The sequence below is a fragment of the Blennius ocellaris genome (assembly GCF_963422515.1).
Source record: "Blennius ocellaris genome assembly, chromosome: 14".
Classification (NCBI taxonomy): domain Eukaryota; kingdom Metazoa; phylum Chordata; class Actinopteri; order Blenniiformes; family Blenniidae; genus Blennius; species Blennius ocellaris.
In genome coordinates this window covers 19,223,380-19,240,994 of record NC_137663.1, presented here as the reverse complement: position 1 = coordinate 19,240,994, position 17,615 = coordinate 19,223,380, and the positions used below count along the sequence as shown (strand labels likewise).

Below are 17,615 nucleotides of genomic sequence, written 5' to 3'. Positions count from 1 at the left end.
ACATTTTTGAGCCATGATTTTTTTTTCTTTTTTAAAAAAAAGCTTGAGATTGCAGTTTGTATTGATTTCTTTTGCTGCAGTTCGGTCTGCCACCAAACGCTTGATAAGATTACAAGTGATGTGCACTTCCGCCTGCTGACCTTCACCCTACTCCTGTCTCCTACGCACTCCTTGTCATCGCGCTCTATCCTTATCTCTCGCTTCTTCACCCTCTCCTCAGAACGAGGGAGTGCAGAGTCGGAAAAGTGAGAGCCGGGATTACGCAGCATTAGAAGCTTTTGTGGGTTTAAAATAGTTTGATTGAAAGCAGCACAGGTGACTGATACTAGCCTGAACTATTTTCTCTGTTACACACAAGTGCTAAATATTGTGCCGCCGACAACACTCTCCAGTACTTTGGGACTGCAGAATGCAACAGTTCAGCTCTTTAATTTCTGGGCGATAACATCACCAATAGGATTAAAGACGATGTAGGACATGTTTATATATCACTCAGGGGGGTTAACAGGATCAACGTGCTGCGTCTCTGTATTTATATGACTCTTTTGAGCACAAGTACTAAATATTATCTATCATGCAGAACCCTCTGATGTGCTTTGGGACTTTAAAAAAGGACACACAAAATACAAGCAAGAATTTTTTTTTTTTTTTTTTTACAGCCAAAGAGATTTAATCATGGGTGAATCACTCAATGTCAGAAATCTAATCCCGCGTTGTGTGCAGGCCCCACTGAGCAGATTAGAGCCACCACAATGTCAGTGAAGGAAAGATTAAGTCTGCGGCAGTGAGCTGCAGCCTCTGCTGGTTGTTTGATGGAATTACACAACAGTCCATCCGAACAATGAATCTATCACAGGGGCAAACGCTATCAGAGATACATTCACTCCTACAGTCTTGGACATAACAGTTCACATAACATGACAGTGGGAGAAGAATGTGTGTGACCCACAGCTGTGAAGTGGCTTCTTAAAAAGTACAGTTGTCTCAGTTTTGGACAATCCATTTTCTATACATCTCTGACGGGGTCACTGTGCACTGGAGCCAATCCAAGCCCGAGTGACGAAGGCATCATACATCGTATAGGAGTCTCACACACACTCACATTAATGCCAACAGACAATTCACGGTCACCAGTCAGCCTCGCATGCCTGTTTTTCAAGTGTGGGAGGAAAACCACCAGAGCGCACGGAGGAAACCCACGCTCATACTCAGAGAACATGCAAACACACAACTTTCCAGCACCTTTTAAATGTTACAGTTGTCTCTGTTTTTGGACCCGAAAGTTCGATAAATTCATTTCTCTCTTCTATAACATACATTTAATGAATCTGGGCAATAAATACAAGTTTCCATGACAAGAAAAACCTCACAAGTTGACACTTTACGAAGCCATTTCTACAAAGCACCACATTTTCCTTCATTTAGCACCTTTTTATTTATTTTTTAATTCAATATATCATTAATCACAATAGATTGGTCCTATGTAGATTTTCGGAGTACAAGGTATCTAGACCTAGCTGCTTATTGAGATAACATATGAAATCTCCAAGTTTTAACTACACCATAAAAAAATCTGTTAAATTCAATATATAAAATAGAATAAAAAATTACCTATGCAAAAAACCCGATGCAAAAAACAAAAAAAACAACCATTTCACATATAAAAAATTACATCCCCAGTGACATGTGCTCCAAGGGAGGTGATTGTATTCATGCCCCTGCATCAACCTGATTAAGATATCCACAGCTTAAATATATTATCAGCTGCCTTATTATACCTCGAGCATTATCTCTGAAGCTCCCTTGAGGAATGTCTGAGGTGAAACACTAACTTTTTGTGTCAGCTGATTGTTGCCACGGCACTTTGGTGAGAAAGGGAAATATGGCCTCCGTTAGTTTGGATAGAAAAATACAAGTCTACTCAAGTTTCCTTAAAAAGGCTACACTTTTGTAGAAGGACGTGATGTCAAGTATGAAGTAAGTGCAAAACATGAAGAAATACCAACAGGGGCTGGATGACGTCCAGCCTCATTTTCTAAGGCAAGTCCAGCATGCCATTTTCTTCCAGGGCTTTCTGAGTCCTGTCGTAAACCACCCCGATGGCCTGAACCACCCTGTTCAGCATCGCGCTCAGCTCCTCCTGGTTCTGCGCGCACACCAGCCTGAAGAAGAAGCCCCTCTCCGGCATGGCGATGAAGGCCAGCTCGGCAGCTCTGCGCACAAACCAGGTGTGGTGTTTGGCCAGCGTGCTCTTGTAGGCTTCCCGGCACAGCTCGGAGGGGCTCCTCGGCCGGCCGGCCACTGGGATCTCCGCCAGCTTCTGCAGGAAGAGCTGGAGCCACAGCAGAGCGCGATGCAGACGCAGAAGAGTGCGGCATCCGGAATCTGTCTGCTGATGAAAGTCCACCAGGCCACTGTCCAGCTCCGTCCAGATCATGGAGCGCACCGAGTGGTAAGCATCGCCGTGTCGCGAGCCCTCTACGTCATTCTTTGTCCCAGCCTCTTTGCTCACAGAGTTTATCGAATGCACATCTGGCTCCAGCTCTGCTTCGGGGTTCTCCGCCGCCTGCTGCGCCAGCTGTCGGATGACGGTGGTCTTACTTTCAATTTCTTTGGATATCAGTCCTACCATTGGGCCCAGGGCGTCCATGAACCTGCAGGCAGTAGCAATTAAGTATGAATCACCACCATGAGAGTTCAAATTCATCAATAAAGCCATAAATGATGTAGTTCTTTCTGCGGGCTGTAAATACTTTATCTGATGGTCTTACTTCACGAGTTCGTCCCAGCTGGACAGATAGGGCTGCAGCAGTACGTCGGAGGTGTAGGCCGGCGCTGCCAGCAGGTGGGAGAGCAGCAGCGACACCTGGAAGGTCTGACCGGGACACCCCTCCAGGACGTGTGGCCCCTCGGCCGCATCGGCCACGCTGCTGTTGGACAGCTGGTGGAACTGAGGGCGGGGGGATGGGGAGTGTATGAATGAGGGAGGGCAATCGACGCCAGTGGACAAAGGAGGAGAGAAAGTAAATGAGATTCATTCAATTTGCCCATCTGCTTCACAGAATCACCCCCTGTAAATGTGCAGGAAATGTAATTCCCCCCCCACAAAAAAAACCACACACACACACACACACACACGCACACACACACACACACACACACACACACACACACACACACACACACACACACACACACACACACACACACCAGTGCTTGTGCTCTTACCTTATTTATGTGATTATACCCCTTCAAACAAGAATCCCAATGATAATCCAAACCTCCGTCTGCAAAAACAAACAAAAAAAAAAAAGGCCTACAGTGAGTTTGTGTACTGATTACAGGGCAACATATCATTCATCAATTTTTGGTTCTATTTTAAGTGTCTATGAAGTTTGATGAAAACATTAAGCTGTTAAACGCTTGTGTTCACCAGCTTGTGGGTAATTTGGAGACATGATGAGAATCTAATGTACAACAGTGTTCTTGTCGCATTTTTCCACTGTAAACATTAATCTGAGATGCTGAAGATGTGAGTTAGACTCAATCAATCAATCTTTCATTGTGAAGCAATTTCCAGTTAAATGTCATTCAAAGGGCATCAGAAGATTGTCGGACAAATGAATGCAAAAGTACACGCACACACACACGTGGGCATGCAGAGTCATAGGTATGTGTGAGTGATAAATCTGTGGTCATGACAGGAAAAACGAGAACTTTGGTGAGATAAGATTTAGGTGATGACTCTGTTGGTTCATTCCACTCTTATCACACGGATGCTCTAATTTAGAAGCAGTAAAAGTATAAAACATATCACAACAGCTGCCCAAAATTAAATGACGGCAGTCACAGCATGGTTTGTCAATAAGCACAGTTTTCTGACAGTTCTGTGTACATGGAGTCGATTATAAAAGGGGCAGAGTCCTTATTTCCTAATTAGGTTGTTTTGGGATCAGAGTTTATAGCCCTGTATCAATAAAAGCCCTCTTGAGACAGCAAATAACTTTCTCCTGACAACTAATTGTGCAAAATGTCGCATTTTAATCCGTTTCAAGCTCACTCCAGCTTGTGACACAGTGAACCCTGTGATCCTAATTGATGTCCTCAGCACACATCATGTGCACATGCCTCAGTATAAAACATTCATACAGACACACATTATGTTAACAGGATAATTCAGTTGTAAAAAAAAAACTCCTACAAATATCTATTATCTATGTATGTATGTATCTATCTATCATTGGCTTTTTTTTTTCTTCCAATATAAAGCATTTGTCAGTAAATCTTTCAGTGAACAGCAGTATCCTGGGAAATATTTGATTCAGCTGCGGTATGCCTGAAAGCCATTCAACCTGTCTTTTTTTGTTACTCCTTGTCGTTCCATGCGGGACTCCAGTCCTCTCAGTGAAACACGTGTTGTAAGTCACTCCGCTGAGACGCTCCAAATAGCAGTCCTCAAATCACTAAATTACCGGCTCCATTGATTCAAGCAGACCCGGAAAGCAATCGGCTCGTCTTCTGGTCTTGTGGCATGCGGCTGGTGAACCACCAAACTTCATGTTTGAATTATGCACTGTGGCCATCCAGCAGCTGACAGAAATGTAGCTCTAACTTAAAGATGACCCGGTGGAGATGGAGTCAAACTTGTCAAGATGGATGTGAAGTCCAGGAGCCAAAGTTATATTTAGGTTTCGTAGGATGAAGATGTTGTGGTGGTAGTTCATGCTTCTATCTGTCTGCTCGCACCGGCAATTTAATCCAAACCAGAGAAGGACGTTGCATGTTCCCAGTCAAGAAATTACTACTTTAAAGCCTGTTTTAACATGTGGTAGCAATTACCAGCTTTCTTGATGACTTATTGATGCAGAGGGGTTATTCCAGGAATCTGTTTCTGCTCTTTTTTGTCGGAAAATAATAGGCAGCTTTTCTTTAAAAGCCAAAAAGTTTCGGGAGTTTATGGAGTAGAAATGTTCACATGAATGTATTTAACCCCAAGACCCACAAAAGAATTCCGTGCTTCAAGAGTCTACATGTAGACAACCGTATAGCTGACAGGAGAAACTAAACACTGACGGCATCGTCGAACCATCCAACGGAGAAATGCATTTATCAGTGATGTTGCTCTAAAGCTTTTAAACTAAACAGGAAGAGGTGCGAGCACCATGCTTGAATCTGCAGACACTGCGCCATGTGACACATTCCTGATCTGGAGCTAATGCATTCCCAACAAGGGAGGGATTGTATGGATTAATAGCAGAACACAGAAACCACATACGCACGGGGGAAATACTCACGTAGCCACAGCGAGCCGAGGAACAGCAGCAGGACTAAGATAGCTGCAGCAGCCTTGCTCTTTACACCCATACTGAAGTCCAGTTTGGGGTCTGCTGGTCCACCTTTCCGCTCCTTCTCTCAGTCTTTTATCTTTTAATTCCTCTGTGTCTCACATGAGTCCTTGTCCCCTTGCACTGGCTGTCACCGCAATTACTCCCAACCAGACCCCAGCCTCTGACCCCCTCCTGTCCTTTCAAATCCTTCATACTCCTCCCCAAAACCTCAAATGAAAAGTTCTCTCCACCATTGTACCTCTGTCAATGTTTAACACTGTCTGCGAGCAGCTGGTTTCCCTCGTCACAGTCCAAGCCCGCTGTTTGCTCCCAGTTTTCTCTCTGAGGGTCTCGTGCTCACGTCTTGCCTCTATCTTCCTTTGTTTCTCACAGATTTTGGAGCTGCCTTGCTGTGTTGCTCAATCTGAGAGTCCAGAGATCAGCTGAGTGCTGCCCCGGGCTGATAAAGCAGAGCCAATCCAGCTTGCCGCCAATAACCTCCTCCCTCAAGATTCATCTTCTACATATGCACTATATTCCCGGTCAGCTCGAGTAAACACTTGCTCCCTCGCCACACCCACCACCTCCCTGTCTGCCTCCTCCCTCCTCTCAGTCTCTCTCTCGCTCGGTCTCTCACTCATTCACACACTGCTGAGAGCACAATGCTTTACTCACATTACTTAAAAAAATGTGTTGGTTTATGAGAGGTTAACACGAATTAGTAATTGCTGTGTTGAGGTCACGACAGCTGTGTATAAACCTCTGTATCGATCTGTTTATGGCACAATAAAATCTCCCAGTGGAGGATGAGCTGATAGTGATGTGATACCAAATCTGTTTGTCAATGAATAACACACCAAGCTCATGCTCGATAACGGGAAAAAAAAAAACGCCCGGTCAAGCTAATCTTATTTAAGATATGTCAAAGATTACTGACTTCAGAGGAAAATAGTCACACAAAAGAAACCAACTGATTATTATACCTTATATAGACCATAGGTTTTGTACCATTTCATGTAAAAGCCATCCTACATCAATGGAGTTTTTTCAATAGTGAATAGGACAGTTTTAAGGCAGATATCAGGAAAAAAAAAATGGGTGGGGGGGTGGGACCTATGTGGAAAATGAAGGGTGTTCCTGTGATTATCACCTCTGATAATTTAGTTACTATCAGTAGGTTGACGATGGCTGCTTTGGTGAACGGACATTGAACCCCGCACTCAAGCCAAACCACATGTGTCCTCGTGAAGAGGGACTCAACAATAGTATTTATTCTGCAGAGGAGCGGGGCGGGAAGAGGGGGGGGAGTGCGGAGAAAGCAGGCACATTCATTCCTGGGAGGGGGCTGGTCAGTGAAGGGGCTTTCATTCAGTGCAACCAATGGATGATCCCATGTGAAACGGGCAACGCTTGACTCCGCATGCTGATGGACTCTGATTTATTTAACTTTGTAAAAAAAAAAAAACATCAGTCCACTGCTGAGTGCTAGAAGATAGTGCATGGTTTGAAGGCACACGACATCCGTGCATGGATGCAAGGAGGTTGTGTAAGAAAGGAAAAAAGACTGAGAACTGAGAACTGCATGTGGAGGGCCAAATGTTTAACCACAGCAGCAGGACAAAGGACAACTCCAAGAATTCAGTTAGATTTTCAAGAAGAAAAAAATGCCCCTGGCTTCAGTAGAGGAGCAAAGTTCAAAGTTAGACAGGGCCGACAATTGTTGAGCTGCCCAATTGAACAGTGCCTTCTATTCAAAAGGGGGTGAAAGAAAAGGGGGCGGGGAGGGAGGAATCATCATAGTTGTTGATTTCTGTGGGTTTGGCACTTATTGGCTGATGAGCTGAGGTTGACCATAAGTTCACAGCAATTATCAGCATTATTGTTGTTGTTGATGATGACATTGGATTATAAAGAAAATTGCATTTCTACCTATACAGGTTCCAATGAATTACACAGTGGTGTTAAACTCGCAGTCATGCTGGTACACTCCTAAATACAATGTATAATGAGACGCATACTGACTTTAGTTGTCTTTCCTGAGAGACACATAGACAGTGTCTGTTTCCCCGATTTTGCTAAATGTAGTGGTTTTGTTATTATTATTATTATTATTATTATTATTATTATTATTATTATTATTATTAATAATAATAATAATAATAATAATAATAAGAGTGTAATAGAGACCAAATAAGGTAACAGTTGCATGCTTATTTTACGAATATTCACATAATATTTAATGCATTTACAATTTACAACACTGACTCTACTCAGGCGCAGCAATCTCTGTCCACTTAAAGTATGCTAACAAAACATACATGACTTTATCACTGTAAGTTCGATGTAATTGTTTCTTGCGGGCAGAGTGACATGTTTGGATTTTAAGCTGAATGCCTCAGCCGTTCTTGTGTCTCTGAGTATTGAGTGTGAGACACATAATCTGGCTTCAGGAAGCTCCAGTTACCTTAAAGAAGCTCAACTCTCTTCCCCTCTTGATATATTTAGAAGTACATCACATACTGTGCAACTCACATGGCACATTCCAAAAATCAGTCTGTTGCCCTTGTCACTGCAGAGAGACTACTTATATCACTCACGGCACTCATTATAGTGGCAAAGTTAGTATTTGAATTGAAATTCAGTCAGCAAATCATCCTGATAGCTGCTACTGAAGCTGCAAAAGTCAAAAACGTTGACTGATTTTTCTTGAAGCAGATCCGAACGCCTGTGGCCATGTTTGTAGTAGTTTCATGAGCATTGTCTGCATCCAGCCCTCTAACCCCGTGAGTCTGTGCTGGAGTCCTGCAGTTGAAGTACTGCGTGTGTGTGTGTGTGTGTGTGTGTGTGTGTGTGTGTGTGTGTGTGTGTGTGTGTGTGTGTGTGTGTGTGTGTGTGTGTGTGTGTGTGTGTGTGTGTGTGTGTCTGCTCTATATATTACTCTGGACACAGCAGAGGGAGAACAGACCTGCGCAGTTCGTCATCTGTCCACCTTCCCACACCCACAGTGATTTTCTTCTTCAGCAAATGTACAGTTCAAATCACTTTCTATAAATACTAGCATACACATGTTATGTTATGTGTTGATGTTTGAACGCACAGGATTTTTTTTTTTTTTACTCCTACATGCCCCGTGACATTGAAATGTCAATAACTACATTGCCCTGTTTGTTGTCTGATGTTATAGTCGATGTCTAATGATCCTGATGATGATTATTGTAGCTGACTGAAGTGTGACTTGAAGTTCTGGTTTAGTGCTTCCAGCTGCTGTGTAATCTGAGCCACGGACAGCGACAGCCGGGGTGGGCAACAGTCAGGGTGTTTGCAGTCGGAGGGATTTAGGGCTCTTCCTCTCTGCCTTTACTCTCGCCGTCTTTCTCTCTCTTTCCCAGACTTTATATTTAAAAATAGTGCAGTGCAGTTCAGCGGCGAGGTCCGGGAACATGACGGCTCCACGCAGTTTCGGAGTACTTTTCGGAGTTATAACTGTTCTTGGGACTTTAACGAGTCTGGGTGAGTGGCGCAGTTGTAAGCTTTTGGCACATCCTCACTTACTGGGATCATCTTATCTGTCAAAATGATGTGTGAATGGCTTGTGCCTGTCATGCAGAGGAGCCAAGTTCAGAGAAAACAGCTCTGAGATTCTACATTCGTAAGGGTATTCGAAAAAGCTCAGTGTGGCAGATCGAATGACAATACTGTGTATTGAAACCTTCCTCCTGTATATTGCTTGTCTGCAAAAAGTTGAAAATGTGTATGAATTATTATTAGGGATTGATAATTACTAGTAATAGCACCTAGTTTTAATATTTGCTCGTATTAAAAAGGAGGTTGACACAACTTTGAAATCCACCATATGTATATTGGATGTATGTTTACTCTCCTACCAAAGTGCACTTGAAAACATTAGAATCAGATTCATCTTATTGTAATAATGTTAAGCGTGTTCACAACTCTAGCATTTTGACTGGATTCAATGCAACGGGATGAACGCTAGAAGTCAGTCAGCATCAGAAAAGCAGTGGCTCCTTTGTTATGACAGCAACAGAACCACAGTACATAAAGTTGCTCTGCTTGACACAGATGGCATTTTGCCATGAGAGTAACCGAAAACCTTAAACTTGCGGAGGGAGCAGAATACACACGATGGTTGCTTAATATGATTAGAGTTTTCCTCCACCTCTGTGTGTCAATGTCACAGATTTGATCCGTATTATATATTTATCATATAACCTGTATAAAACCAGCTTGTTACATTCACATCTCTATACCTAATTTAATATCAAATATAAGGAAATAGACACGTTGTATATACGTGGTCAAAAACAAAAAAGGTTGGGTCTGGTTGTAACTGGTTCTGTGTTCGATTACACTGCATTAAATCTGGCTCTCAAACAATGTATCAAAATAAAGTACAAGTCATACAGGCAGCTGACGGTGGTATGGCTGGAAAGGCACCCGGCGCTAATAGAAACAAAACTGTAGTTATTTGCAAGCTTCCATTGACACAATATTTTGCCCTAAGTATTATGTTGAGTTGTCATCAACAGTGTCAGAAAGAGCTCCCGGAGTTTGTGCTTTTGGAGAGAATGAACTGAAATTGTTTTTTATCTACTTATTCTCATTGAAAACAGTATTGAGTTGATGACAACCGTTTTATATTGCCTGTAATCTCAATTATAGTTTGAACTGAATCCAATAGTAATATAGAGTAACTGCTTCTCTTTCTAATTACTTGATGTTTTTTAGATTGGATATCGTCTATCTCACAGAAAACCTCATGTTAGAGACTGAAAACATTGCGCTGAGATGCAAAGCTGAGATATTCTAAGAAAGCACTCTCTCTTTGCCTCTTCCCAGATGCATTTATTGACACACATTCATCACATGTGAATGGAAGCTTGCGAACGCATCGTCCTTGTGTCTGAAATGATCCTCTAGAGATGTTTGCACTGAAGACATGGTCAGTCACGGTGAGCTTGGCCTGCGTTTTCCTGGATGTTGTAATGTTTATCTCGATAATCAATTTGCTCATGACCATGATGCTGCTTATTTGTGGTCACCCGGCAAAGGGTCATTTTTGGACAAAGTGCAAAAAAACAAGTGTTACTGAAAAAATTATCACTCGCTGAAGAAGAAACATTTAGCCCTGTGCATGTTAATGATTTAGCCGCTCATTCCGCGGTCATCTGGAGGCTCTGGCTTTGGTTTGTCATTACCAAGCTCTTCTGTCCGAGGAGGCTTAAGTGTCCTCTACAGGAAGTGATGAGGTCAGAGCGCTAATACCGACACCAAGTATACTTTGTACCCACATATCAGTGCAAATAAACCACGTGAGTTGACCGAACTACATTTGGTGTGGTGAAAAACTTGTGGTGAAAAGCCTGTACAACCCACACAAAGTTCCCCAAATGTCAGCATCAATAATCATTTTATCACGTAATTGTGGTTAACAAACCATAAACTACATCGAAGGATGTCACAAAGGCAAAACATACTTTACTAATTGTATTAAAGAATATTCGTAATGTTAGTTTCTAAGTTTTGTGTATACTTTCGGAACAACAGACATGTTTCAAAGATCAGTTCCATATAATTGCCATTGGGTCCAGCTGACTACTTCAATATTAATAATTAAAAACTGACAAAGCACTGAGACATGTCAGCACTGCCACTCCTCTGCCAACTACGCAAATTGTCCCATGGAGGAATTACAGTTCTGAGCTATGTGACATATTTGTGCCTGATTGGACAAGCCAGGCGAAGGAATGAGTCTCACCCGAGGGACGACATCTTTACAACTTCATAGTATACGGTACTGTCACCATTTTCGCAGAACGGTGATATTGATGATTATTGTCGATGACCTGACCTGAGAGTGACTTGAAGTCCTTGTTTAGAGTTCCCCAGCTGCCGTGTAATCTGAGCTATGGCTCGAGACAGCTGGGGGGGGAGGCAAGGGGTCTGAAATAACCTCTGCCTTACTCTTAGTCCCTCTTGAACTTTACTCAGAAAATGTGATGTAGTCGAGGACTACAATGCATTGTTATGGAGGTTAGTTAATACACTTTGGAGGATGTACTCGGCAATCTGGAAGGATAGCTATTTTGCTGATGGTTTATTTTCCCCAACTTACCTCAACTTTTGGTGGACCCAGAAGAACCTATACGAGTTATAAAAAGCTATATATATTTGAATATCCGAATGACCTCCAACTCCTTGCCACATGGGAAAATCATGAAGCCTTTCCTGAAATACCATCTGGTGTATCTCTGCCAGAGAAGCTGCTGGTTGACTGACCTGGGGCTCCATTAGTCCTCCAATTCCTCCGTGCCCCCTATTGATGAGTTTGAGCAGTGAATCCGTCAATTCAGGAAATCCAAACAGAAAAATCATAATTGAAGTGCACTTAAAAGGAGATTCTAATTGTACACCACAGAATAAAACTACCACTACAACCAAATTTGCCAAAAAGAAACTTAATATGTCATTACTGCAAATTCTTGTATTGTTATTGTTATTATTGCAATTGTTCATAATAGGAACTGTAATACGGTTGTTGTTCTTATTACTCTAGATACAATCCTAAGAGGATGTGTTTGTTATGTCATTTCAGATTAAGTTGAACACTTTGAAACAAACATTTTCATTTCTGTGTTCTCATTTTCCATACCTGTGGGTGAAGCTCGAATTTCCTGTTTGTCTTTTTTTTTAGTCTTGTTCACTTCAGTTATTCTTCTCTGAAAGCTGATTGGTCAGACTTGGGTGTCTATCATACATAAGGGCGGGCCTTCGGTAGATGAGGGGTCACAAATGTTTTTTTTATTTAATATAGTTGGGTTTTTTTAAAATCAATTTTAAGTTGAACAATTCTATTATCATTACATATATTCAGATTAATTTCATTTCTTTCTTTAAAAAAAAAAAGAGAACACGGCTGCTACCACTAGAGGGAGCTCGCGTTCATACCATATTTTAATCAACCAGTGGTCTGCAACCTGCATTTCAGCACATTTTTGTTTAGTCATTTTAGGATAGCAAACTGCACATATATTATTTTTTTCTATTTAACTACCTACCTTCCTATGATGAGCTCTCTTTGGTGCTTTATTTTGCTGTAATGGCTGCAAAAGGACAAAACTATATTCATTTGTTGTGTCTTTGGAGCAGCATAGCTATAGTCTAGTTTATCAGGTTTTGAAGGTTAATGTTAATTGTGCAGCTCCAGACAAATGTTGCCTAATTTAATGCAGGCAAAATGGCTCTTTCAATGGTAAAGATTTTTGATACCCGTGGTTCTAGATCATATGGTTTTTAGCTCAGCATTTGGCCTATTAAAAAAAAAGAATAAAATCAAGTATTAAAAGCATTTGGTTGCTCACATAATGTCAGTGGATGAGAACTTGTGATGGTGATGTTAAGTAACAAAAGTCCAGTCACCACCAGATGACCAAAATTATTATTGAATATCACTGCCAGACATACCTTTTTTGCAGTTCCACCTCACAGTTTGAAAACCCGAGTTTGATTCCAGGCTCAGGGCTCAGTTTGCATGTTTTCAAGTTTGAATCTTTTTCAGCTCCTTTCTACAATCTACAAACTTTCTCAACATGCCCAAAGGTGTAAATATGCCTGACTCTTTTGATAAAAACCCTGCCATTTTATTGTTGGATAAGTTAGTTTCCAGATCCCTGTGAATCAAAGTTGAATAAACAATGGCATAGAAGGTTGATGGAAATAATAAAAAAAATGTTTTTCACTGCTTAAATTAATATAAAACAAAATGACAAATCAACAAACAAAGTGAACTTTGAATGTTTACTTGTTTTAAGCAGAAACAAGTTGTTGTTTTTAACCTTGTGATATTGATCAGATCCTCCCTTTCCTCTGTGCTCTCCCTCCACCTCTCCCCCTTTTCCTCCACACAGTCAAAGGCAACGAAGAATCAATACTAATCAAAGACTTGTTCAAGAACTACAACAAGAACATTCGCCCAGTGGTTCATCCTGAAGACAAAGTGGAGGTTCAGATCAAGCTGACCCTCACTAACCTAATCTCACTGGTGAGAGCGCCGTCTCCTTACTGATTAGAACGTGACAACAATATCTTCTCACCGCGAAACTCAAACACTTGCAATATCAATCCTTCATGTCTCCCACAGAATGAAAAGGAGGAGACTCTGACCACCAATGTATGGATTGAGATTGTGAGTTTTTCCTCTCTGCTTGCAAGTCATGGCATTTTAGTCAGACGGCATTTGGGTAGAATGATCAAGTTTCTCATTCAGATAATCTCTCACCAAATGTCACCTACAGCAATGGGCTGATTACCGCCTTGCCTGGAACGCAAGTCAGTATTTTGGCATCGATATAATTCGTGTCCCGTGCACCACTGTTTGGCTCCCTGACATAGTCCTTGAAAACAAGTAAGGCTCATACAACAGTCACAGGCCGGACTTTTCGCCCTCTCGTCTGCGAGGTAAATTTAAGATGTGACGGTAACACGTTCTGTTATTTTCTCTGCCTGCAGCATTGATGGCAACTTTGATGTGGCCTACTATGCCAATGTGCTGATCAGCAACGAGGGTTGGATGTACTGGCTGCCTCCTGCTATCTACCGCAGTACTTGTGCCATTGAAATCACCTATTTCCCATTTGATTATCAAAACTGCACGCTAGCTTTCAGGTGGAGTATAATCCAGCCATGTTTTGGAAGAAATGGAACATTTTATTCCAAAATCATTGACTTATCTCCACAACTTACAACCCTAGATCTCAGACGTACAGTGCCAATGAAGTGGACCTCATCTTGGCTGTTGGAGAAACAGGCGAGACAATCGAGTGGGTGGACATCGACCCCGAAGCTTTCACTGGTATTTTGCATCCACGTGCAATGTTGTGATATTCAAAGCGCTCAATTCCCATCTGATTTATTCTGTTTTGACTCTTCAGAGAATGGTGAATGGGCCATCGTCCACCGTCCTGCCAGGAAATTGATCAACCAACGGTATTCCCCGGATGACCTGGAGTATCAGGAGATCACATTCAACCTGGTCATCCAAAGGAAGCCCCTTTTTTACATCATTAATGTCATCCTGCCTTGCTCCCTCATCTCTTCGCTGGTTGTATTGGCCTATTTCCTGCCTGCACAAGGTCAGAGGAGAACAATGTTTGGATTTCTTTTTAGCTATTATCACAAAGACTCTCAGATCCACTGTCACTTAAGACTGTTGCATTCTCACAGCTGGAGGACAGAAGTTGACAGTGTCCATCTCTGTCCTGCTGGCTCAGACTGTCTTCCTCTTTCTTATCGCTCAGAAGGTTCCCGAGACCTCTCTGTCTGTGCCTCTCATTGGCAAGTGAGTCACTGTGTCTTCTCTGCTGACGTCTGCTTGGTAATCGTTCTCTCTGCCCTGTCCTGTGCTCATCTCTAATGTCTCCCTCAGGTATCTCATCTTCGTGATGAGCGTCACCACACTTATTGCTACAAACCAAATTGTGGTGCTGAACTTCTCGCTGCGCAGTCCCAGCACTCACACCATGTCCAACACGGTTAAACATGTAAGTTCACCTTTAGGCCTCTGACTCAGGCTTTTCTGATGAGTTATTCCTTTGAGAACTAACTTAAGTTTTTGGGTTTTTTTTCTTTCCCTTTTAGTTGTTTCTCGAAATGATACCTCGCTTCTTAGGCATGTCCCCGCTGGTGGACGACAGCGAGGAGACGACAGAGGTCAACGGGGTGAGGGAGCGGCGGCGCAGCTCCTTTGGCCTCATGCAGAGAGCCGAGGAGTATGTGCTGAAACAACCTCGTAGTGAAATGCTGTTTGACAAGCAGAGGGAGAGGCACGGCCTGACACGATCCATCGGTGAGATATGTCTTGTAAAATAGTTTGGCACAAACACCTGCTTGAATATTTGACTATTGGTGGTTAGCGTTCACCTCATAATACCTGCGCAGAGTCTTCTAACAGTGTCTCCTCCCCCTTCCAGTGGACAATATTGACGTCAGCAGCACAGCCAACCTGTATAAGAGTTTAGCCCAAGCTGCACCTGAGATCAAGCAATGTGTGGATGCCTGCAACTTCATTGCCGAGAGCACAAGGCAACAAAACAACATTGGATCGGTGAGTGTTACTTCATGTCTCATTTATGCTTGCGCGACTACTTTTGTCACATATTTGCTGCACTGCATTTTCTTTTCGAGGAGGTTTCCAAAGTGTGTTAAGATGACCTTGAACCACATTGCACTTCCTCCAGCCACCCCATCTATCACACTTTTGATTTTGATTAACCACCAAACTTATTTTTCACATTATAACATATTATTGTCAGTAGCTGTTCAGATGCACAGTTAGTTTAAAAAAAATTGCTTTGAATAAAAAAAAGCACATCTGTACAGCCATCATATGTAGTCTCAACTATCATCACTGTTACATTTATAGTTTGCACAAAATCTCATTTTATCCATGTCGATTACACTTACAATTAATTTCACTAATTATTATTATTATTATTAATTTTATTATTATTATTATTATTATTATTATTATTATTATTATTATTATTAATGCCACAAGTTTTTCACTGCTCTGTGCCATAGTGAAAGGTGTTAACTGTCTATTTTCTCTCCCTCCAAATAAAGGAAATTGAAAGCTGGGTACTGATCGGGAAGATGATTGACAAGGTGTGTTTCTGGGCTGCCATTCTTCTCTTCATCATTGGGACAGTGTGGATCTTCTTAACAGGACACTTTAACAGAGCCCCAGAATTGCCATTTCCTGGACAGAATAAAAAATATGTCCCAAGTTAAGCAAAAGAGGAAAAAAAAAGAAGCTTTTGAAACATTTCCAAGGTTCTTCTTGTGCCTCATGCTGTCTATAATGGTGAGCAGTGTTGCTCAGTCATTCCCAGGCTTAGAGTCAGGGTTGAGTTATTTCTTTGGAGCAGCTGGGCTTTCATGACAAAAAATGTCTCTGTGTTCATTACAACGCCAGGACTTGTTGTTATCGGCACTTGTCAGGCATTGGAAGGTTTTTCAGTCATACTTGCAACTTCGTTTTAGGTGTGCCAACTTGATATAAGTTAAGTGTATTTATTAGACCAGATGATGTTTTAAATCATCATCAGAACAATTCATGAATCTTATTCCAACCAATGTTTTTATTTATTGGCATAAATTACAGTGTGAGTTTATGCAATTCCAGTTTTAGGATCAAGGTTAAAAGATAATGAATGATTTCACTATCCTACAGAGTACTGACAGCTGGGCAATATCGTGTACTGCATAGAGCAATTATGCCTCAACAAACACTCGTAATCTGACAAAAAAAAAGCATTTATTTACATGTGGTGTGTTGAGGTTTCTCGTCTTTCATGGACTTGTGAGACTTCGTGTATCCCACTTATTGGCAGTGCCTGCTAAAGTCCGTGTATGTGCCTCCCTGCATGCATTACGTCTTACAATAAAAGAAGCAGTGCATGCACCATGAGCCAGCCTTGTCTGGATTAAAGCCTTAGTCTTTTTATTATGGCTATCTATTGGGAAGTATTGTTTGAGGTAGATTGTGTGGTATGATATTGAAATAGTTTCATTATGCAATTTCTTTCTTTCTTTTTTTTAATAAACACTCTATTTTGTCCAATATGACTTGCTTAATTGCTTTATTTCAGAGTGTGAGGAAATGCAGTCTACTTCTATTTCCCAGTTTCACTCATCACATAAGTGTCATGAGTCAAACTGGAAAACAGACCGTCTGTAAAAAAAAAAAAACAGGTTTAAATTTAACACTGTCCAATGTTCCTTGAGGGGAAAAGAAACAATAACAAGAAAAATAAACATGGAGTTATGATAATATATGCCCCTTGTGCTTAATAATGAATATATTTTCAAGGTTTTCATTAATTTAAAAGTTACATAAATGGATATTTGAAAAAGAGGCCGTTGGTAATGCATAGCGTGATCATAGGGGTAAAAAAAACAATACAGTGGGCAATTCAATTTTTCTCTTTTCTTGTATGCCCCAAGAGACAGTGGCACAGTGGCACTGACATAAACTGGAGGCCTCAGAGCTAAATATGTGGAGACTGAAGGGTTGAGATGAGATGAGGCTAAAATGGCTCATCGTGTATGAGGAGAAATGATTGAAACCATTAAAGGAATATTATGCTGTGTATGGATCTGCTATGCAAGAGGAGAAGAGGAAGGTCAGTGAGTTGGTTCAAGTCTGCAGTGAGGGAGAACATGGAAGCAATTCCTATGAGAAAGATTAGAGTAAGGCACACGGGTCAGCAT

General features: G+C 41.6%; 2 protein-coding genes across 3 annotated transcripts; one reads left to right on the top strand and one right to left on the bottom strand.

Moving 5' to 3' along the window:
- Nucleotides 1-2,035: 2,035 nt before the first annotated feature.
- On the bottom strand, nucleotides 2,036-5,364 carry gltpd2b (glycolipid transfer protein domain containing 2b; the record flags this gene model as incomplete). Its single annotated transcript, XM_080508744.1, has 4 exons — nucleotides 2,036-2,654; nucleotides 2,772-2,950; nucleotides 3,229-3,287; nucleotides 5,295-5,364. 4 exons carry the CDS (start codon nucleotides 5,362-5,364, stop codon nucleotides 2,036-2,038), a joined length of 927 nt encoding a protein of 308 aa, XP_080364870.1.
- Nucleotides 5,365-8,666: 3,302 nt separating this feature from the next.
- Nucleotides 8,667-16,887, top strand: chrne (cholinergic receptor, nicotinic, epsilon). Of its 2 annotated transcripts, none has more exons than XM_080508741.1 (12): nucleotides 8,667-8,837; nucleotides 13,253-13,386; nucleotides 13,486-13,530; nucleotides 13,640-13,749; nucleotides 13,854-14,009; nucleotides 14,096-14,196; nucleotides 14,276-14,476; nucleotides 14,568-14,682; nucleotides 14,770-14,884; nucleotides 14,982-15,189; nucleotides 15,314-15,447; nucleotides 15,966-16,887. In XM_080508741.1, exons 1-12 carry the CDS (start codon nucleotides 8,768-8,770, stop codon nucleotides 16,131-16,133), a joined length of 1,557 nt encoding a protein of 518 aa, XP_080364867.1. In that variant the 5' UTR covers nucleotides 8,667-8,767; the 3' UTR covers nucleotides 16,134-16,887. The 2 variants fall into 2 exon arrangements, with proteins under 2 accessions (XP_080364867.1, XP_080364868.1); XM_080508742.1 differs by lacking the exon at nucleotides 8,667-8,837 and adding an exon at nucleotides 10,226-10,297.
- The last annotated feature ends 728 nt before the right edge of the window (nucleotides 16,888-17,615 follow it).

Bases quoted from the DNA above. Each gene is read 5' to 3' on its own strand.
- chrne (XM_080508741.1), top strand. From the start codon at position 8,768: ATGACGGCTCCACGCAGTTTCGGAGTACTTTTCGGAGTTATAACTGTT. The intron at 13,387-13,485 runs GTGAGAGCGCCG...TGTCTCCCACAG, and splicing joins TCACTAACCTAATCTCACTG to AATGAAAAGGAGGAGACTCT. The intron at 14,010-14,095 runs GTGGAGTATAAT...TTACAACCCTAG, and splicing joins AACTGCACGCTAGCTTTCAG to ATCTCAGACGTACAGTGCCA.